Source organism: Rana temporaria, chromosome 4, assembly GCF_905171775.1.
Source record: "Rana temporaria chromosome 4, aRanTem1.1, whole genome shotgun sequence".
In the NCBI taxonomy this organism is placed as follows: domain Eukaryota; kingdom Metazoa; phylum Chordata; class Amphibia; order Anura; family Ranidae; genus Rana; species Rana temporaria.
The window spans coordinates 243,219,787-243,243,187 of record NC_053492.1 but is presented as its reverse complement, the minus strand read 5'-3'; the positions used below and the strand labels follow the sequence as shown (position 1 = coordinate 243,243,187).

The 23,401-nt window shown below is 43.0% G+C and overlaps 1 protein-coding gene across 1 annotated transcript in view; it reads right to left on the bottom strand.

Annotated features, from left to right (window-relative positions):
• Nucleotides 1–1,122: 1,122 nt before the first annotated feature.
• PM20D2 (peptidase M20 domain containing 2) overlaps nt 1,123–23,401 on the bottom strand; it is a 37,883-nt gene continuing 15,604 nt past the window's right edge. Inside the window, exons 3-7 of the mRNA XM_040350089.1 lie at nt 12,922–13,064; nt 11,117–11,271; nt 5,758–5,893; nt 3,706–3,813; nt 1,123–1,519 (exon numbers count right to left, since the gene is read on the bottom strand). Of these exons, the coding sequence (XP_040206023.1) occupies nt 1,317–1,519; nt 3,706–3,813; nt 5,758–5,893; nt 11,117–11,271; nt 12,922–13,064 (745 nt within the window). The 3' untranslated portion in view covers nt 1,123–1,316. The remainder of the gene's footprint in view (nt 1,520–3,705; nt 3,814–5,757; nt 5,894–11,116; nt 11,272–12,921; nt 13,065–23,401) is intronic.

Here is a 23,401-nt window from a genome sequence, read left to right as displayed (position 1 = left end):
AGAGTATTTAAGACACCACTACTTGCACTACTTTTAAAAGCGCACTTCACAAAATGTCATGGTACTGCATTTCCATGAAATTTGGTGCCCATGGCACTGCATTTTCAATCTGCATTTGCGATGCTGTTAACAATAAACTGGCAATTGCATGCAGATCACAAGGGCAGTTCAATTTATTGCAGTGCGGAAAATGCGCACGGATTGCACCTTTCCTTGTACTGCATCCTGATGTGAACAGGCCCCTAGAAATAAAATATGTCAACCTAAGAACTGAGAGACACAGAATTTTACATTTCTGTACATGGATTCCTTTTTACCAACAATTTTTAAACATTACTGGCTGATTTAAAAAAAAAAAAAAATATTTTGTTGACTGAATTCAGATTTCTTTAAAAAGCCAATCTATATCACGCATACAGTATATGCATAGTAGTAAAAAATACTCCTTTGTCATTTACGCCTGTCCCTGCAATGGAGTTTACAATCTACAGAATCACAGACAGTCAAGAGGAGGACATATAAATTCCACGTGGATACTGCTCCTGCTAGAAATTAAACCCAGAACCCCAGAGCTTCTAGAATAAAAAAAGATTCCCTACAACACACAATAAATGTGCCCAGGGGATTATTTTATTTCTTCTTTAACCAATTTGAAAAGCAAGCACAGATTTTCTGTGAAAAATTACACATTTGAAGATTGAGTGGAACCTCGGATTGTGAGTAACGCGGTTGACAAGCATTTCGCAATGCTAGCACTGTATTTTTAAAAATTGTAACTCAGTTACAAGCACGATTCAGGCCAAAGCAGTGTGCAGTACTGCGTTTGGCCTGAGGTGGGGGGCGCCGGAGCAGAGCAGAGCCGAACGTCACCGATCGCAGCCAATCGACGCTGTTCGGAAATGCACGGAAAGGCCCAAAGACAGCATGGTTGACCTCGGCAAACCTCTGGAACAAAGTCTTTCCGAGGTGTCCTTGGACATTTTCGGACATTTCTGAGGCTCTCCGGCGTCCCCACGCCTCTGGCCGCATGCGGTATTGCATGCAATTGAAGTCAATGTGGAACAAATTATTTTCGTTTCCATTTACTTCAATGGGGAAACTCAGTTTGATATACGAGTACTTTGGATTACGAGCATTCTCCTGGAACAGATTATGCTCGTAATCCGAGGTTCCACTCTATATATATATATACACACATAGGCTTCTCTTCACATTTCAACCTTATTCCCTTTAAGTGCATCCCACAGGGGCTTTTATTTATATGGTTCTGTGTGAACTAGCCTCAGCACTTAACCCCGCTTCTTTGAAACAAATGCTCAGCACGAGGCACAAGCTGCTCCGCCACTGGACTCTCTGGACTTTTCAGGTGAAACAGAATCGCCATTTTCCTCAATCTGTTTCACTCTTTTCCATTCTTCCCGAACACTCTTCAGCAAGTCTGGCTTGAAGATCACATCTAAGGCTGTCATGGCTAATGATTTGGCTGTTCGAAGAGTATAAAACTGAGCTTCTTTTGAGCCTATAAAAATATAATGAAGTTATTCAAGCATTACATAACAGTATCAAAGATCGACAGTGTAATTGTAGGAAAAAGCAGGTGACCTATATTCACATCGCCACTGAATTCATTATTTTATTTTATATATATATATATATATATATATATATATATATATATATATATATATACACACACACACACACACACTTTAGGGCAGAGAAGGGTTAGCCCACCCAAAAGGACTACTGGACTAAGGTGACCTAGTAGACTAATGCTGCGTACAGAAGATTGGACATTCCGACAACAAAACCGTGGATTTTTTTTCCGATGGATGTTGGCTCAAACTTGTCTTGTATACACATAGTCACACAAATGTTGTCGAAAATTGCGAACGCCTTCCCTTTTAAATAAATGTAAGGAGACAAAAAAAGAGTAACCAATGCGTTTCAAGGTCCAAAAAAGCCTCCTTCATAAGGGCTTGATTAAACACAATGTGAATGGACTAGAAGTGACCTGGATTTGCAATTGAGATTACATTGTCACATAGTGTGATTACATTCACAGGCCTTGTCAGCAGCTGGTTTGGCCACCTAACTCAATTTTATTGAAAATTAAAAAACTAACCTTTGCAGTGCCACCCCCCCTTCTCCGCACTGCAAGGGTTAATTGTATACCTAGAAGCAGAAGATTAAGGAGAAAATACCTTAATCGCTGGTCCAATACAGAAACTCTAAGCTTAAAGCTGCCCAGGTCACACTCCAGCCTCAAAAATGTACAATACACAGTTAATGTTCCAGTTTTTCCATGATGACACTTAAGCCGTGCACAGACGATCGGTTTGTCCGATGAAAAAAATCGGTGTAAAAAAATAGAACACGTTTAAAAATTTTCGATAAAAAAACTAGAGGAAATTTCGATCCTCTGTGTGGAACTCCATCGGAGAAAAATACACACATGCTCAGAATCAAGTCAACGCATGCTTAGAAGCATTGAACTTCATTTTTCTCGGCTCGTTGTAGTGTTGTACGTCACCGCGTTTTGGACGGTCGGAATTTAGTCTGATAGTGTGTAGGCAAGACTGATGAAAGTCAGCTTCATCAGATATCCGACAAAAAAATCCATCGGATTTGATTCCATCAGAAATCCAATCGTGTGTACAGGGCTTAAGGCTTCATCCACAGACCAGATCTTTATGCAAATGAGGAGAGTGCTAGAACCAGCAGGAGCAGGGTGACAGATAAGTAATACAACCAACACTGTACACCCTACACATACTGATAATTTAACCCTTGAAGTGCGGGGGTCCCCATTGCTAGGGTACGTTTTTTATTATCCTTAGGTTGGGATTTAAGGCTTTCTTTGCATTAAAGAAAATGCAAAAAATCTCCTCCGTTTTGTAGCCCCAAACAATCAATGATTTGTGATTTTCAAACAGCCAATAATATAGCAATGTTCAAAAAGCAGTACATATAGGTCCTTTATCATCCAAACATGAAGTTATCAGTAATTAATCAGTAAACCTAAAGAAAGCTGGAGAAAGCTGCCAGTTGAAACCCTTGGTGCCTAATTTAATAATTCTCCATTCACACCTAGGTGTTTGAAATCGCGGGCGGAATCGCATCGATTCCGCCCACGATTCCAAATTGCAGTAAAATGCTGGGTGTGTGCAATGTCATTACTTCTTTACTGCACCCGGCTGCAAAATCGCGGCACGTGTCGCCCAAAAGAAGTTCCAGAAGTTAATGTGAGATGAAGGGGTGTCAATTCAAATCAGAAAAACAAGTTCACTTTTTTTCCCCCCAAGTTTCCTTGAAATTGATTTGATTTTTAAAATGCACACCGATGCACTTCATTTCATAATAAATCATGTGCTTTACAAAACTGTGGCTGCAGACTTACAACAGAGCCATTTATCAGAATGTTATTGAAGCAGAAAATACAGAACAGGTCGCCCCAAGCCTTTAGACAATTTTTCTATAGCTGGCAGATTTTTTGGGTGATTTTCCCCTCTAGCTGTGACACAGAGCATTGCATCTGGATTATACTAACCTTTGCAATAATAAAAATAACATCCTAACAAAGCACTTACAATAAAGAGATAGCGCTCCAATGTACAAAGCTTTGACTTTTAAAATGGTTGTAAAGGCCTGCTTTATAATGTAAATAAAAGAAAACCCATTCACCTATGTGTTTCAGATACATACCAGCAGCCTTTGTGTACTCTTCAGTGTGATTAAGAGCATCCGAGCCAATAAAGAAATAAGGATGAATTCCAGGGACTTCAAACGTGACATTTCCAAAATCCGTAGAGCCTGTAAACAAGCAATAAACTGAAATTGCTCTGCTTTTTTTTTTTTAATTGGTAAATTGATTAGAAACGTGGAAATGCCTTTATTTGAGAGTTCATCTGGACACTTCGCTAGTATTATTTATCAAAGAAGTCCTCAGACCTACCCCTTTTCATGACAGGGTAAAACAAATCTTAATGCCTGAACACAGTTTTCCAACTTTGACAAATGTTAGTAAAACTTTATCATCAGAACTGCTTAGTCTATTCAGGTGGATTATACCTAGTTTTTTTTTTTTTTTTAAGGACAAATTGGGCTTTCATTTGGTGTTAAATTGCAATGGACATCTCCTGATTTTTTTAGTTTTGTTTAATTATTAAAGGAAAACTGCCACAAACCGTTATCACCGTTATCGTTTAAAGGACCGCTCACAGGAAAGATGGATATCTCGGTTGTGGCAGCGGTTGCTGCCGTTACCGAGATATCCATCTTTAAAGTGATGATGTATATATATATATACACGTGAGCGGTTCCTCAAGTGGTTAACCTACCTTAAATACACTGAATATGACCTTGCACCCTAACCCTGACACTGACCTAGATCAAGCCCTGGTCTAGATATTTTATCTTTATTTATTTTTTATTATTATTATTATTATTAATGTATTTTTTACAAACACTTTGTTGTTTACGAGTGTATCTTTTTCTCCATTCAAGAGGAGAAAACAACACAGGGACTAATCACTATGATAGCCAATCAGCCAATTGTTAGTATAACCAGAGCTGTAACTGACAGCTTAGTCTCTGTACTGGGAGCGCACTGTGCAAAATGCTGTCAGCACAAACAGTGGCGCATATATGAGGCCCTACAAAAGAAGACCCACTTCCACGAGGCCGCATATATGCATACACTTGTTGGGAAGGGGTTAAGCTCCAAAACAAAACAAAATTTGAAGCATCTGCGAGGAAGGGGAAGGGTTGGAGACAAGGAGGAGGATGGGGGAGAGAAGAATTGGCCCTCTTACCAGGGGTGTTAGGACTCCTTGCAGATGGTGTTGGTGTGTGGGGGAAGAAAGGTGGAGTAGTGCCAATCCCTCCACTGGCTTCCGCTCACCCAACAAATTAAATTCAAGATACTAACAACAACTTGTAAAGCCACCACAACTCTGCCCCCAGCTACATCACTAACCTAGTCTCAAAATACCAACCAAATCATTCTCTTCGTTCCTCCCAAGTACTCTTGCTCTCTAGTTCCCTTGTCTCCTTATCCCATGTTCACCTCCTGGACTTCTCCATAGCTTTTCCCATCCTCTGTAACTCGCTACCCCAATCTGTCCGACTAGCTCCTACTCTGTCCACTTTCAGACAATCCCTAAAAACTCATCTCTTCTGAGAGGCCTACCTGGCCCCACCTAACAACTGTACATTTATTTTCTCCATGATTCCATCCCACACAGTTGTTAGCTATTGTATCTCTTGACCCTGCCTCTTAGATTGTAAGCTTTAATGGGAAGGGCTCTCCGATTCCTACTGTATTAAACTGTACTGTTGTACTGTCTGCCTTTATTTTGTAAAGTGCTGTGTAAACTCTCAGCGCTTTTTAAATCCTGAACAATAATAATAATAATAATAAATATTAGCAGGGTTCAGTGTCTGCTTTTTTTTTTTATTAATTTTAATAGAAACTGCACTCACAATTGAAAGCTGTGAGCAATTTGAAAAAAGGAAATCTAAATCAATCATTACTATCTGCCCCAACAGAATATGGGAAATCCCCCAATGCCCATGGGGATCACAGTCAAATCTGGCAGGGTTTGTTCCTTCCCCACTCTGTTTAAAAGAAAAAGAAAGTCTTTAGCTTGAGTTAGGCTTTCATCAAGAACTAACACTTGCTTGAATAAATACTACACAACTTTTTATTTGACTTAATAAGACGATAAAAAGGCATATACTGTACATATGTATTACCTGACAGCGCATTTAATACTAGTTCATCTGTTGTAAATTTCATTCCCAATTGTTTGCCATTCTCTCTGTAAGCTTTTGCCAGAAACTTATTTGGAAGCACATTGTAATAATCATGACCAGATGAGCACACCTCCACCTGTAATGAAAAAACACCAATATGAAACAGGTCACAGATTTAGGTGAGGGTGAGATATGTAGGCATGATTTGGCCAATTCATTTTTTCACTGACGTGTACATAAAATAAACATTTGACTTTCGTCCTCCCTACATTATCAAATGGGAGCAAGACCTTGGAGTGCAATTTACAGAGAAACAAATTGACCGCCTTTTCCTTTTCTCTCACAAAACATCTATATGTGTTGGACATCAGGAAACGGCTTTAAAATATTGTCCCGGTGGTATTACACTCCAGAGAAAATCCACAAGATGTTCCCTCAGAGTACAGATCGCAAGTACATCGCATAGTGAAAAAATTTGCTGACCGAGAGGTGCCGGCCACCCCGGAGTTCTTTCTCCTACATCACCACGGGATCCCTAGTAAGATCTACAGGAAATCCATTCTGCCTCTCCTGCTCACAGCAGTGAAAAGCTGCATCCCCCTGCTTTGGAAGCAGTCCCAACCCCCGTCGGTGGCCGTCTGGTTGAGAAAGGTCTCGGAGCGCAAAGCAATGGAGGACTTGGTAGTCACGGAAAAAAGCCTCAGAGAGCAATTTTCCCAAAATGTTTACTTTTGGCAGGAATTCGTCTATTCAGATGAATATAGGGAGCTGATGGCTTAGCTCCCATATGGTGCGAAGAATCTGAATGCTCCCCGGATGGGGATGGTGGGTCTGGTTGGAGGTAGTTGCTCTATCTACCTCCCCCTTCTATGGGGGACTGGGGACAATCCCCCCCCCCCTTATTTCCCCTCTGTCACTTTGCCCCTTTCCCCTCTTTCTTTCCCTTCCTAATCCTTTCTTCTCTAACTCCGCAGATATTTCTCTACTACTTCTCCTCTGTTGTCGTGACGGTAGGGTCTACGCGGGGTTAGTCTTCTTCTTCTCTGTAATATAAAACGGTTTGCCGTAGAAAATTGGTCATGCGGGGTGCAGAGCCTCCCTTATCCTCAGTGGATTGCTGATACTCCCTAATGACAAGTAGACCTATACTACATTAAAGTGACGTATGTACTCTTGATTGTACTAGGAGGATGCTCAATGTTTCTTCGACTTGTATTATGGTGGTTTTCTGTATATCCGCATGCTCGCGCTCTTCTTAAATAAAGAATTTATATAAAAAATATATTTGGAACTTAATCTCTTTCTTGAAGTTCATTGAGGGACACAGGATTTCAGGAATCCTGACACAGTTGGGATTATACTGTTGACTAAGGTGTTTATGATACTGGAATACTTTAAAAAAAAATCACAACTCAACCCTATCTAGTCTATGTGGTAACATGTATAAGCTGGCCTCAGCCTTGCACCACTCCATACGCCATGTTCTCTGACATGTTTCGCCCCACCCACCAGGGCTTAGTCATAAAGCTTTGTGATACTGGCAAACAAAAAACATTGAACCCAGCTCCTGAAGAACCTTTATAAGCAAGCAAGCAAGCAAAAGATTTTACAGTAATTACAAAAAACGTATTCTTTATTGTCCATTTAAAATTCAGAAGTTTATGATGTCGTAAACCAGTTCAGTTGAGGGTAGGTAACAGTCACTGAGATGTCTAGCAAATATGGAGATCATTCTACATGAAGAATCTGAAGGAATCAATGTCTGACTGAAGACTAGATGATGAAAAGGCCAAGCCGGGACATGCCTGAGTTTGAAAACGATGACTGGGAGGACATGTGGGCTCTCACTTTTGGTACGCTGGTCTCCTTAATAGAGCGTACTACACTCCCTATAGGCTCCACAAAATAAAAGCTATGCATTCACAGGAATGTTGAAGGTATACTGATTCTCCAGGAGATTTCTCCCATATGTTTTGCACATAGAGAGCTTATGGGGGGGGGACATGGCTGCATATGGGGGGGGACATGGCTGCATGGGGGGGGACATGGCTGCATATGGGGGGGGGACATGGCGGCATCTGGGGGGACATGGCTGCATCTGGGGGGGACATGGCTGCATTTGTGGGGGGACATGGCTGCATTTGGGGACACATTTAAAAAAAAGTATCGGTATTCGGTATCGGCGACTACTTGAAAAAAAGTATCGCTACTTGTACTCAGTCCTAAAAAAGTGGTATCGGGACAACCCTAATAGACATTCACCAATATGGTAGCTTTTAAGTATCTCATGCCTGTGACCACCGTGAATAGATCAAACCAAATGCGAAAGTGGAAAAAGCCCTGTACGAGCATGTGCAGGTAAGCGCCAACACAGAGGTTTTTGTCAATCACCCCAGTATAGTTTCAAACAGCCATTCACTTGCATTGTGGCTGTAGGTGCCAGGAATTTTATGCCTTAGCACACAGGAGTTGTTAAGGGTCTGTGTGCATGAGTCCTAAAGAAAAAGAAAAACGACTTGACCAAATCTGCAGGTCTTTAGTTGTGTGACCAGCATTAGAGGGAACCTGAAGTAGCGTTTTCTTCTAAAAAGGAAAGTACTGTATATCGTCCCTCCTAATCACCCTTTCCAGCAAAACAAAGCATAATTTCAGCCTTTTGTTATAGGTGTCCTTTAATTGTGGCCTAAATGATCTTTTTTTTAATAACACATATATTAGCAATTTACTGTTATTATAACCAGCTTCTTACACGGCCTGCTTATTCTACTGAAAGGGGATCTGAATTTATTACAGCAGACATATTTCACTGCTTTCCCCTAAAAGTGGAGAACCTAGGATCAATTGAACTTCCTGGGTGAGTAGAGCAGCTGTTGGTTGCATAATTCTCTACTTTAGAACTTCCCATGGATCCAAATGCTTAGCTTTACAATCCTTTAGATGCTAAATATTACCAGTAGAAATAATCCAGATTTACATTGACTGTAATTAAATGTCCATAACCACAGTGTATATTTAAACATGATGCTCATGATCTACATGCATTACTACAGTTTAAAAAAAAAAGCACTATTAAGAGATCAAATATCTGTCTACCCCATGGTAGACATTAGTGCTCCATTAGTAATGTGTCATCTTTTGTTTGTATTTCATGGTTAGTAAGACTGAGGTGTTTTAGGTTTAAAGAGACCCCATCACCACCTTAAAAAATTGCAAGTAAAACCCAAAATGACATTAATTATTTGAAATGCTTACTTGCAGTCTTATGACTTAATATAAACAATTTATGCATGGTAGCTAGCTGGGGAGGAGCAAAAGGTAAAACTATGGGGTGTCAGTTGAGTGACAGCTCCGAGTCTGCTGGGGCTGCTGGAATCACATCCAAGATGGCAGTGCACGATCTCCTATGTAAGGACACAACGTTACATCATTCACAAGTGATTACAATTTATTTAGTAAAATGATCTAAAGCCTGATTCACACCTATGCATTTTTTGTGCTTTTTGCATTTTGCAGATTTGCATTACAGTCCATCTAACGTGGTTTCATATGGGTCACGTTCTGTAGTGCAAATCTGCAAAAAGCACTAAAAATGCATAGGTGTGAATCCAGCCTTGTGGACTTTTTACCACCGGGAAACCTAAGGGGAAAGCCGAGAACTGGCTCTGCAGCTTTTTCCCCCTACACACGGCCGGTTTTCCTGGTAGGATAACTGCCATGAGAGCTTTGGCCCGGAAACTGAAAGAGAACATGTTCTCATTTTTCCCGCCGGTTTTCCTGTTGGGAAAACTGCCATGGAGCATACACACAGACAGTTTTCCCGGTCAAAAGCTGTCATGGCAGTTTTCCTGATGGGTAAACTGGTCGTGTGTACGAGGCATTAGAGCCTATTTCTCTGTTATCACTCGGCTGACATCAGGGGAGTCACTCCGGCGGCAGCCGGGCTGCCTCTCTTTATTTGTCATGTCAACGTGACGCTGGGGGGGATCCCGTGACGATGCTGGGCCCGGATTCGTCGTCTCCATTGGTTCACGGTCCTTATTCCCAACACAATTGTGCAATTTCTTCCTGGAGATCTGGAGCTTTCCTTCCTTTTCACCTTTTTCTAACAAGGTAATTATATTAATTAGTTGTATACCCGCAATAATTGTCTGTGATTGGCGATGACGTCACTCCCGCGCATGTGCGCGGGAGACTTCATTCCGGCAAAGTCCGGCGGCCGCCGGCCCTTTAGCCGAGGATCCCCGCTGCGCATGCGCCGCTGCAATCAGCGGCGCATTGCGAGGGGAATATCTCCTAAACCGTACAGGTTTAGGAGATATTCTTTATAGCTACAGGTAAGCCTTATTATAGAGTTTACTACCACTTTAACTAGCACAAATGGATTTTTTTCACCTGAGCTCTTTTGGGAGCCTTCCTATGTTTACAATTGTTTCCATCTCTATATTCTTCTCATGTTCCCCTTCACTTGACCTTCGGATTCTGGTTCTGTTGGATATCTACGGACTGTGCACATTCATTCTATTTCTACCTTTCAATCACATTTATGGGCTTAATTCTTGCAACAAATATATATATTGATATGGTTATTTATACCATACTACATTACACCTTTTTTTCACATATTGTAGAATTCCCATCAACTATTCCATGATGCACTTACTCCCTATGGGGAATTGTGGGCGTGCGCCTGGCGGTTGCCATTGGACCCCTTCCTCAGCTCCCGGGCGAGACATAATTGACCGGCCCCTGGCGCACGCCATCATACTCCTCAGTTCATATGTGAGTACTTTTAGGCATGGCTAGCTACCTTGTAGCAACCCAATATTTGTATGGTGTTTGATACAATACTACAATGGTCATCTACTTTCTTCTTTTTATAGAATATGGATGCATGGCTCCTGACGAGTGGATACAGACCACGAAATGTGTCGAGCCCACCACGTTGCATCCATTTCATATCGATATTTTACATGGTTTTATCTTTTTACATATCCATCAGACTACATTCTGTCTATCATCCAATATGCATAGCTCTCATTGTCATGGGTTAAGTAATCAACAATCATTTCAATGTAATTGGACAACCGTAATATGCATGTCATGTTGTAATATATTATACCTACCATTTTTTGGTTCAGTAATAAACATATACATGTTTTTAACTCCATGATATGTTTGGTCTCAGGACACTTGCATCTCATTTAAAGTCCCAACCCCCCCCCCCCCTTTATATGTTGCTTTCAGCACACGGATGGAGGCGCAAACGATCATTGCGTCTCATTTAAAGTCCCAATTATTCCCCCCCCCCCCTCTTTCCCATCTCTCTGTTATCATACCACAAATGTACTCCCAGACTTACTCTGCATCCAGTCGCAGCAGCTGCAGCTTTAAAACAAGCGTTGGCCTTTTTTTCTAAATCATCGAGTTCTTTGCGTGATGGTGCACGCAAATAAAATTCCAGCTCAGTGTATGATGGAACAATGTTAGGTTTCACCCCACCATGTTTTATTATTCCTGAAAGAAGAATGGGTAAAAGTTGAAGCCACATGTCAGGATGACAATTAATTACTGGGAATACTGAATTTTACAAAGCAATCCACTTTAATTTAGCAACATAGCTATCGCTATACTTGCAGCTTCTAAACTTTTGTGTTATAGGACTAGACCCGGGTAAAATACATTTGGTAGTACTTTTTACTCACTTATGAACTTTTCATTTTACTTAGATCAATGCAAAGATTTCTGACTCAGTCCCAGTGCAACATCTTTTGATCCCACTGTAGTAAAAGCAGGCAAAGCCTACATGGTGGTTTCAATTCAGAAACAGCACAGGAGCATTGTCACCCCATTACAGAAAGCTGCATGAGGTAGACTTCACTTGCCCATTGTTTCGGCTCTTGCTTGGATAGATTGATAGCAGCGCAGCCATTGGCCGGGGGGTGGGGTGGAGTTCTGCATTCTGTGTGTATGTGCACAGAAGCAGGACTCGGGAGTGCACCCGCACGGGTGTCCACCTTAAGAGAGTCTTCTCCAATGTGGGCACTTGATGTGGGGAGGAGCCACCAGCGCTGCCGGGGGACAGAAGTCAAGGATCAGGGCCACTCTGTGCAAAACAAACAGCACAGTGGAGGTAAGTGTGGCCACTCTGCCCATCAATTGTAGCCACTGTGCCCAGCAATTGTAGCCACTGTGCCCAGAAATTGTAGCCACTGTGCCCATCAATTGTCGCCACTGTGCCCATCAATTGTCGCCACTGTGCCCTGTAAAATGCTGCCACTGTGCCCTGTAAAATAACCGACAAGCGTTCTAATTTATCTCTACTCTATACCAAAAACTTTAAAAAGTTTTGCCTTTACTTATGCTGCAGCACATGTTTTCTAATAGTAGGCCATAGTTTTAAATAACAATTTTAACCAAAGACAATCCTCTGTTAACCTCATATGCACATCCACTACTCAGTGCATATAAAGTGATCTCCCCATTACTGCCTACATCAGTGGGGACTAATAAATCCTGACCAAAAAAAATCTCAAATAGCTTAAATCTCCCACAAATTTTTAAGACTGGGTTCACACTGGAGAATGCAGAAGTCTGGTGTGTCTCCATTCACGTTTCAGGTCCGATTTCAGCCCGGATTTATGGCTGAATTCGGACCTGAAATGGACCAAAAGATGCACAGGACTCCTCTGCTATCCGCACCGGACCTGCTGCAGAGATGTGTAAATCAGCTTATAGAGAGACAGTCACAATCTCCTGCTATGCGAATTGGATGCAGGGAAACACCACACATCCAATTTGCAATAGTGTGAACCCAGCCTAAGGCAAGCAATATGGTTGCTTCTGTTAGGTACAAGTTACTGCATGAAAATATTTGTTTCATGCCACAGCAACCAATCTGGGCATGGCCAACTATAGTCAAATAAATTCTCTGAATCCAAATATTCTTATGCGGTCCCTGCCAAATTCAACAATAAATACAAATACTGTAGTTGCGGAGAAATGTTCCAGTCAATTCAGTGTTTAAGTCTGGTTACAGAAAACTGGAATCATTTGTATATATAGTTTAGGGAAATTTGTGTTAGCATCTTAGAAATGTATAATATGCAGTGCCCATTTCCTGTAGAGTGAAAATAAATCAGAACATATCTATTAAACAGTTCTCACCGTGAACTCTCCAGGTTGGTTTCATTTGCTGTCTTAAGACAGACAGATTGTTGTATGCAAGAATAGCAGCATCTAAAGCATTAATTCCTTCCCATGGGTATGCAGCAGCATGAGAAGCTTTTCCATAATATTTCACAGTCACACTAGGAAATAAAAGCCAGCTCTTAGCAACTATTTCTCTTTTTTTTCTTCCTTTTTATTGTGCTTTAAGCTGAGCATTACAGAAATGGAAATGGCAAAAACATAAAACAAAACTGTGAAGCTGTGGTATTGCTATAACAAATTGTTACACAGGATAGGTAATGTTTTCTAACTGTATACACTTAAAGCATTTGTTACCCCAGCATTTCAAATTCCTGATATGTGCCTGCTGTACCATGTACTTGTATGAAAAATGATCCTGTTCTCTTTGTATTGCTTTCTTTATGTGAATTCCCTTGTGCTCCTGCCAGTCCCTCTACTTTTCAGTTAAAAACTGACCACACTATGCAGGATAGCACATCGTGGTCAGTTCCCTAGCTGTCAGACTTGTCCTGACACACCTCTCCTGCACAGCCTTTCACTGGGAAGATCCGTGTGCTGCTGCTTCTCCTTCTCCTCCTCCCCCCAGCTCTTATACAGCTGAGAACAGAGGAAACAGAGGGAATGTGATCACTTATAAAATAGGGAAAAAAGGTATTTATGTATATATATTTTTTTATATATCTATACACAAATGTTTGCCTTTAATTTCAATGTTAAACTGAATTGGTTGTTTTACAAAGTGATTGTTTACAATCACTTTAATTGATGTGCTTACTTCCCTAAAACTGAAAATTCAGTTCCCTATGGAATAACCTTCTACAAGTCTAAAGCCTCGTACACGCGCACGGTTTTCTTGGCAAGAAAACTGCTGGCAGAGCTTTCTTGCCGAGTAAACCATGCGTGTGTACGAGGCTTTGAGGTTTCTCGTCAAGAAAACTGCCCAGAATCTCGACGAGAAAAATAGAGAATCTGCTCTCTATTTTCTCGTCGTGAGATTCTCGGCAGTGTTTTCCTGCCGAGAAACCTGAGCGTGTGTATACTTACCTCTCCATGGAAACCCGCGCATGCTCGAAATTACTTTGATGCATGCGTGGTAGCTTCCAAGGAATAGGTAGGGTGAAGCAAGATGTCGGTGACGGCATCGAATGTGACGACGCATGCTTGTCGTACTCGATGACGTCACCGCGTTCGTGCCATTTTTATCCTGACGAGATTCTGGGCCGTGTGTACAGGGCTTTAAAATAGAAGTATAGTGGACTTCACTGCTTGGATCAACAAGTACTAGTGAAACCCTGCAGGACACTAAAGCCTCGTACACACGATCAGTCCATCCGATGAGAACGGTCTGATGGACCGTTGTCATAGGTTAACCGATGAAGCTGACTGATGGTCTGTCGTGTCTACACACCATTGGTTAAATAACCGATCGTGTCAGAACGCGGTGACGTAAAACACGACGTGCTGAAAAAAACGAAGTTCAATGCTTCCAAGCATGCGTCGACTTGATTCTGAGCATGCATGGATTTTTAACCGATGGTCGTGCCTACTAACGATCGTTTTTTTCCCATCGGTTAGGAATCCATCGGTCAAATTTAAAGCAAGTTGGCTTTTTTTTAACCTATGGATAAATAACCTATGGGGCCTACACACGATCGGTTTGGACCGATGAAAACGGTCCTTCAGACCGTTGTTCTCTGGTTAACCTATCGTGTGTACGAGGCCTAAGGCTACTTTCACACTGGGGCGGGGGGGGGGGGGGGTTAGCAGTTATAACGGCACTTTTCGGCTGTTAGCAGGGTGCTTTTAACCCCTGCTAGCAGCCAAGGAAAGGGTTAAAAGCGCCCGAAAAGCAATGGCAGGCTCCTGCACCGCCCTAAAGATGCTACCTGCAGGACTATTTTTTTCTGCCTGCAAATGCACCGCCCCAGTGTGAAAGCACTCAGGCTTTCACACTGGGGCTGCAGAAGAGGCAGATTTACAGGCATTCTTGCGCTTAAAATATCGCCTGAAAAGTGCCTGTAAACGCCTCAGTGTGAAAATAGCCTAAGGGAAAACTGCAAGTGCTAGTGCACTTACAATTAAATTAGAACTATAGGCAATTTTTTATTTCATTTTGGATAGAGCAAGGGAGAGTTATAACCCCTATCACATTTTTATTTTCGCCATTTGTTTCCCATTGAAGAGACTTCCCTTCACTTCCTGTCCCATAGACAAACAGGAAGTGAGAGGAAATCCCTGCAAACTAAGTCAATTCCTTGGGGACCCCCAGGCCACCAGAACTAATGTTCCCATTGGAAGATTCTCCCTCTGCACATTAAAGTTGTTTTACCTTAATGCAGAGAGTGCATTAAGGTAAAAAAAAAACGAAGCCTTTACAAGCACTTTAACCTACAGTAAATGTGTCTTTTCAATGATAAAGATGTATCCATATTGTTCTGTGATGTTTGACTAGATCTTTAAACTGTATCTAAACCCAAAAAACAAAATGTAATATATTGTAGCTTCTCAGTCCCTAGATGTGGTGATCGCAGATGTGGTGATCGCAGTTTGTTTTAGGCTGGGTTCACATAGCAGGAGAATGTGACCGGCTCTCTATGGAGCGGGTCCACATATCTCCGGGGGGCGGCTGCGGAGCGCACTGCACAGAAACACTGTGCGTCTTTGACTCCGTTTCAGGTAAAGATGCGGCCATGATTCGTCCCTGAACCGTAGAATGGGTACGCACAGCGTTCCTGTGCAATCCGCACCTGGTTCCAGTGTGAACTGAGCCTTATGCCACGTACACACGACCGTTTTTAATGTCCTCGAAAAAACAATGTTTTTCTCGACGTGATTCTTGTCAAGCCTGCCTTGCATACACACGATCGTGAAAAAAAAATGCTCGCGCAAAGCGCGTTGACGTACAACACGTACAACGTCACTATAAAGGGGAAGTTCCATTCGGACGGCGCCACCCTTTGGGCTGCTTTTGCTGATTTTGTGTTAGTAAAAGTTTGGTGACGATTTGCGCTTTTCAGTCTTCGTGCTTTTCAGTCTGTTACAGCGTGACGAATGTGCTATCTCCATTACAAACGCTAGTTTTACCAGAACGAGTGCTCCGTCTCATAACTTGCTTCTGAGCATGCACGTTTTTTTCACGTCGTTAAAGCCTACACACGAAAATTTAGAGCTATGTTCTAAATTTTTAATGCCCATTTTTCACGTCGAGAAAAATGATCTGGAGCCTACACACAATCGTTTTTTAAGACCATTTAAAAAAATTGCATTCTAATCATGCAAATAAAATAATTCCTTTATTGGAGTGGCTATATTCACCGACTCCATTGTATCTATAGAGGATGCATTGACTGCAACCCAGCTGGGTTTCAAACATGTGTTTGTCTTTTACATGGGTTGATGGGGGATTAGTCGTTTCCAAAAGGAAGATGGCATAGTCTGTGATCAGAGGCGGCTCTCTACTTAGGCAGATGCCTAAGGCCTCGTGCTCCCAGGGGCCTCGCACCCGCCTAATCTCCCCAACGTGTGTGTAGTAGTGGAGGGAATGTCTGTGCCCCCACGGCGGTTCTTAATGCGGCACCTGTAGTGCGTACAACTAGTTTTCCCTGGGGCGGACTGACTGCCGGAGCACTGCCCAAGGTTCCAGGGTCAGTAGATGGCTCTAGGTCAGTGATAGTGAACCTTGGCACCCCAGATGTTTATGAACTACATTCCCCATGATGTTCAACTACACTGCAGAGTGCATGAGCATCATGGGAAATGTAGTTCCAAAATATCTGGGGTGCCGAGGTTCGCCATCACTGCTCTAGGTACTGCCCTCTTCCGGCTCCTCCACTTGTGCTGCGCTCCACAGATCTCTGCCATGTGCAGAGCTGAGCACGGATAATGGCCACAGCTGCAGCGGCCGAAGCAACTCCTTGATCTCCGCTTCAGGATGGACCGTCACCTGCCAGAGCTGGCACCGCTGCCTGGCAATCATCGAGGAGCCAATCTGCCAGAGTCTGAAGGTATTGCATGTTTAATGATATTTGATTAAAGAGTGATTGGTTAGAGAAAAATGTAGAAACTGTGAATCCATATTTCTTGGGATGTAGGGCTCTTAATATATGTAATTTATACAGTTAATTTCTATTGCTTAAATTATTTTTCCCATTTTGGGCGTGAGTGGGGCCTCATGTCTAAGATTTGCCTAATGCCTCACAAAGCCTAGAGTCGCCTTTATCTGTGATTATAGTTCTGCCCACAGGACGTGAAAAGCACACTGCATTTCTGGCAAGATCAACAAGCATTTTCTGTATTTGCTGAAAAGGTTCTTAGCCTGTAGGATTAAAAACAATGCAGTCACCACATCTAATGACAGGTAAGCTAACATATTACATTTTTGTTCTTGGGTTAAATTTAAGAAATGTAAGAAATTTGGCCATACATCTGAAAAGAGTAATATCTATTCAAAACAAAGTGAAACTATAAAAAGGAACAATCTTTTTTCTCTGCTTGCATTTGTAAAAATGTAATCTAAGTTAGGGTTGCCACCTCATCCCAATAACCACTTTACTGACTGCTTCATAGCAGATTTAATGCTACAGGGCGGCCGCTCTGTGCAGAATCACCCGATCACTCCTGATCGTTCGGTACTCTGACAGAATGACAGTCTGCCTATGTAAACAAGGCAGACTGTCATTCTCTGAATACAGAAGACATGGATTCTGTGTTCATGTGAAGCAAGAAAACCGATCCATGTCTTCAAGTAGTAAAAGCACCTCCCCACAGATAGTTAGCACTACCTATGCACACTTTTAACCCTTCGATCGCCCCTGGTGTTACTAGTGAAACCCTGCAGGAGACTAAGACTAAGGCCCCGTACACATGAGAGGATCCATCCGCTGGAATTGATCCGCGGACCGGCTCCAGCGGATAGATCCCCTGGTGTGTACAATCCAGCGGATCTGTTTCCATGGATTTTTATCCCCTGGGATGGATTTCCAGCGGATAAAAATTTGAAGACATGCTTTAAAATCTATCCGCTTGAATCCATCCCAACGGATTGATCCGCTGGTCTGTACAGACTCACCGGATCAATCCGTCCGAATGAATCCCCCGCATGTGTCGTAATGATTCGACGCATGCGTGGAATTCCTTATATGACAGCGTCGCGCACGTCGCCGCGTCATCATCGCGGCGACGGCGCGACACGTCATCGCGATGGGATTTCGGCGCGGATTTCGATCCGATGGTGAGTACACTCCATCGGATCAAAATCCTCGCAAATCCTCGAGAGGATTTATCCGCGGAAACGGTCCGGTGGACCGTATCCGCGGATAAATCCTCTCGTGTGTACGGGGCCTAAGGTGTCCAATTTGTCCGCCACAAAATCGCAGTCCCGCTATAACTTGCTGATCTGTGTTTACTAGTAAAATAAATAAACAAAAATATCCCATAGTTTGTGGACGCTGTAACTTTTGCGCAAACCAATTTAATATACACTTATTAGGATTTTACCAAAAATATGTATGTTTTATAGCAAAAAGTAAGACAAATTGTCGGTCTTTTTTTGTTTCTAGCGCAAAAAATAAAAACCGCATAGGTGATCACATACCACCAAAAGAAAGCTCTATTTGTGGGTGGGAAAAAAAAGGACACACAATTGTCAGTAAATGCAATGCAGTGCCGTATCGCAAAAAATGGCTTGGTCCTTAAGGGGGGTAATACTTCTAGAGCTAAAGTAGTTAAAATCAAACACATATTAACCACTTCCCCCAAACCGACGTACATTTACATCGGATTGAGGAAGTGGATGTACCAGGGATGAAGCCTGCAGCTGCAGGCTTCACCCCGATACTGTTTTTTAGAATGGGCGGTTTGCTATCTGGTGTCAACGGCCGATGCGGCTCAGCAGCTGCTCGGCCATTATCCCAAGCAGCGGGAGGTAACGTCCCCCCACTCCCTCCGCCTTCTGTTGCTCCACCAGGTCTCCCGTCCCACCGGGAGACCCAAGCCACCAGCCAGCACGTACGCTGGCTGGCCAAAGACTCGAACAAAGCTGCAATTGGCTTTGATCGGGTCTCCGATGTAAAAACCCGGAAGCAATGTCACTTCTGGTTTACTCGGCTGCCAATGGCGCAGATTTTTTTTAAATCTACAGTATTTAGAAATGCCAATTTGGGCATTTTGAATACTATTAAGTACAAAAGAGGGATTTGGGGGTCTTTTAGAACCCCAATCCCTCCATAAAGAGTACCCGTCACTGCCTATTACTGTCATAAGGGATGATTACATTCCTTGCGACAGCAAAAAAAAGTGATCAGATTTTTTTTAATTTTTAAAGAAACAGTGTAAAACTAAAAAAAAAATTATTAAATAAATAAGAAAAAAAAAACGAAACATTTTTTAAAGTGCCTCCGTCCCCGCATGCTTGTGCACCAAAGAAAATGCATACATAAGTCGTTCCCACAAATCTAAACAGTGTTCAAATCACACATGTGAGGTATGCCTGCGATCGTCAAAGCGAGAGCAATAATTCTAGCAAAAGACCTCCTCTGTAACTCTAAACCGTTAGAAATGTTTAAAGCAACACCTATGGAGATTTTTAAGTACCATAGTTGTTCTGTTCCCACATGAAGGCGATTGAAGGTATAACTGATAATAGCTGTGTGACTTCTTACCTTCGTATCCAAGCAGTGGGGCAGACAGGACCTGCAGATGTTCAGGTTAGATGGATCCAGACTCAGACATGAAGATGAAATCAGCGTGGGTTTATTCAATCCAGATAAGACAACAAACGGTGATACAATACTGTTCTGTAGTAGTGGTATCAATGCTGACTTGTTAGAATATGTCCTGAGGCTAGCTGCTGTGGCTGCAGAGCTGCTGCTGAGCTGCTGCTAACTACTGCTGACTTCTGCTGACTTCTGCGTGGTCAAAAACTGATGCCTTCTCTCGAGCCCAAAAATGTGGAGTGTCTAGTCACACAGCCATGAGGAGATACTGAAAATGGCTGCTCCCAGTGAAGAGACCTGCCCAGCAAGAGTCCACGCCTCTGAATACAAAAAACTTTACTAACAAGAACAGGGACGTGTGGCATGCAAATTCTGGCCAGCAGATGGCAGCAGTGAAAGAAATGCATGAAAACAAACATGGAGAAATAAAAATTAAGAATGCAATGTACAAATAACTATAAGGGGAACAGCACACTCCCCGTCTGAAATTTACGTAAGGAGATTTCACTATGACGAATGTCCATAAAAATATAATACAACCTGTAACAAAGAACATGTGAAATTCAATAAACATGACATAGTGCGTTGGCTGACCCATAGCGGGTAAAACTGTGAAGTTCGAGTTCAGTCCTTTTTCATCCTTCAGGAACGTTCTCGATGGGTAATATTAGAATGAGTTTGTTAATCGGCCTTGCAAAAGTTTTAAGCTCACCCTTCCTGAAGATCTTCAGCTCCACCTTTCGGACCTTGCCATCCTTGCTAGGAAGAACCTTTGTAATTAGTCCCATAGGCCAGGTGATCCTTTCGGTTTGTTGCTCCTTCATTAATACGAGGTCTCCTTCTTTCAAGTTTGGTTTTTGATGTTGCCATTTCCTCCTTCCTTGAAGAATATCGAGATACTCTTTATGCCATCTGTTCCAGAAGTAATCTGCCAGGTGTTGTACACGTTTCCAGTGTTTTTGGTAGATATTCCCATGGGTAAATTCTCCACTAGGCGTGAGCATATTGTCCGTTTTTTGGGTAAGTAGAATAGCCGGAGACAGTATGGCTGGTGTTTCAGGATCCATAGATACTGGCACAAGGGGTCTTGAATTGATGATAGCTGAAACTTCAGCGAGAAGAGTGACGAGAGTCTCGTGCGTAAGTCTTGAAAAGTTTACATCCATCAACATAGAATTTAAGATGTTGCGTGAGATCCCGATCATTCTCTCCCAGGAACCCCCCATGTGGGAACTATGAGGAGGATTAAAAATCCAGGTGCAACCTTTCTCCGCCAACTGATCTTGGATAGGCTTAGTGTCGATGTTCAGTTCTCTACAGGCGCCGATGAAGTTACTTCCCTGGTCTGACCTCAACTGTTTCACTGGTCCTCTGATGGCGAAGAACCGTCTTAAGGCATTAATGAGGCTGGATGTGTCCATAGATTCTATCACCTCTATATGAACGGCTCGCACACTCATGCAAGTAAATAGCACGGCCCAACGTTTACTGTTTGCGTGACCACCACGGGTTCTACGTGCGGACACCATCCATGTTCCAAAGACGTCTAGGCCAGTGTGGGTGAAGGGCGGCTCTGTGCATAGTCTATCCGCGGGCAAGTCGGCCATTTGTTGGTGTAGCTGTTTTCCTCTGGCTTTACGACAGTGCACACAGTCATGCAGTAGTTGGGCTACACGTTTCTTCATACCTATAATCCAAAGACCCGCAGACCTTAACTTGCCCTCAGTGATTTGTCTGCCCTGGTGTTCAGTCTTTTTGTGGTAATGTCGGATCAGCAACGTGGTGATATGATGTTTGCTGGGAATAATGACAGGATTTTGCTCCGCAACTCCTAGGTGGGCTTGATTCAAACGACCACCAACTCTGAGCAGGCCAAAAGTGTCCATAATTGGATTTAAGTTAGCAAGAGGTCTTTTTATAGGAATCTGCTGTCTGTTGTTCAAGCACTTCCATTCTACGTTAAATTCCTGCTGCTGGACATGACGTATTATGAGAGACTCGCTATGAGAAATGTCCTCAGCAGAGAATGGTTTATGACGGATGTGCCAACCATGACAATCTTTATCTTCCTGAGTATTGTGATAACATCTGGCGATGTGCACTAACCTTGCAATGTTTCTGACAAGTCTCATCCAACTGGAGAAATGTTCAAAACGATGACAGTCAAGCCTGGAGGTCTGCTTTGTTTCAGTAACTAAATCGCTAACTTCGGCGCGGATTTCTGGATCATTATTCGGATCCTGGATGCTGTAAACTTCCTGTTCACATTTGTCTGCCCGTCCTAGCAGAAACTCTGGGCCTGTAAGCCAAGTAGGTTTAGCAAAGGAACCCACAGACGTAGGCCTGGTGGCGTGATCTTCTGGATTAAGTTCGGATGGTACGACAATGTGTTCTCTCGTCTCAGGCTTGCTGTTCATGGTACGCTGAAGATAGTTAGATCTGGATAGCGCTTGCTCCTGATTGTCTGGGAGTCTTACCCTGGTGGTTCCGTAGGGTAATGGAGAAACCCAGTGATTGGTTTTGTCTTTAAAAAACTCTCTGTCTTCTACCGATAAGGCTACCTTATCGTCATCCTTGATTGCGCGAAAGACTGATCTCCCCAAGTCGTCAGCAAAGAGGGGAGAAATGATGTCAGGTGGTTGTACGGGGTCTGGAGACTTCTCCTTCACTTCATAGTGATGTGGACACGGCTTAATGCAAGTTGTGCGTCCATCTCCGTGTACATACGTTTTGAAGGAGTCGATGTCTGGTTGATCCAGGTATACGTTTCCTATGACTACCCATCCCAGGTCCAGCCTCTGGGCAAATGGCGCGTAGTCAGGACCATTACACTGTTGGCGCACCTTGTGCACCCTTAGATTGTCTCTGCCAAGCAGGAGTAGAATCTCAGCATTGTTGTCCATAGGTGGGATAACGTTGGCTAGGTGCCTTAGGTGCGGTTGGTGAAACGCAGCTTCTGGGGTAGGAATCTCATCCCTATGGTTGGGTATTTGATCGCATTCAATCAGTGTTGGTAGGGGTATTTCGGTATTCCCACTGATGGGGGAAGCAATGAATCCTTGCGCCCTCCTGCCGCTAGTCTCAATGCAGCCTGAGCAGGTGTTTAAGATGTAGGGTTCTGATGGTCCCTTTATCCCAAAGGCTTCAAAGAATTTAGGTCCTGCTAGGGACCGGTTGCTTTGGTCATCGATGATGGCATACATTTTTACTGCCTTTTCTGGTAGTCCCTCTGGATAGACCTTGATTAGGCATATTCGGGCACAACATTTCTCACCCTGGCCCTCGCCACATACTTCCAAACATGAGCAGGAAACAGCGGCGGCTGCGTTAGCGTGGTTCTGGGGCTCCCCGCCATGACTTGGAGCGGGACTGGTGGTGACGGCAGCTGGTGAGTCTCTGGGCAGTGGAACTGGGTGCATAGCCGAGGCATGTCTTTCACTATGACACTCCTCACACTTGATGATGGATTTACAGTCCTTAGCCATGTGCTCCAATGAAGCGCAGCATCTGAAACACACCCCAAGCTCGCTGAGGAACTTCTTGCGCTCCTGTATGGGTTTGGATCTAAACCCTCTGCATTTGTTCAGTGAGTGTGGTTTTTTATGAATGGGACATTCACGATTGAAGGACTTGTCTCCTGATGAGGTATTGTACTGTTTACCCGTGGGTGCTGCATAAGATGGTAGGTTAGTCTTTCTAACACTCACGCTGCTCTTAAAGTCTCTGTGTTTATGCATGGCACT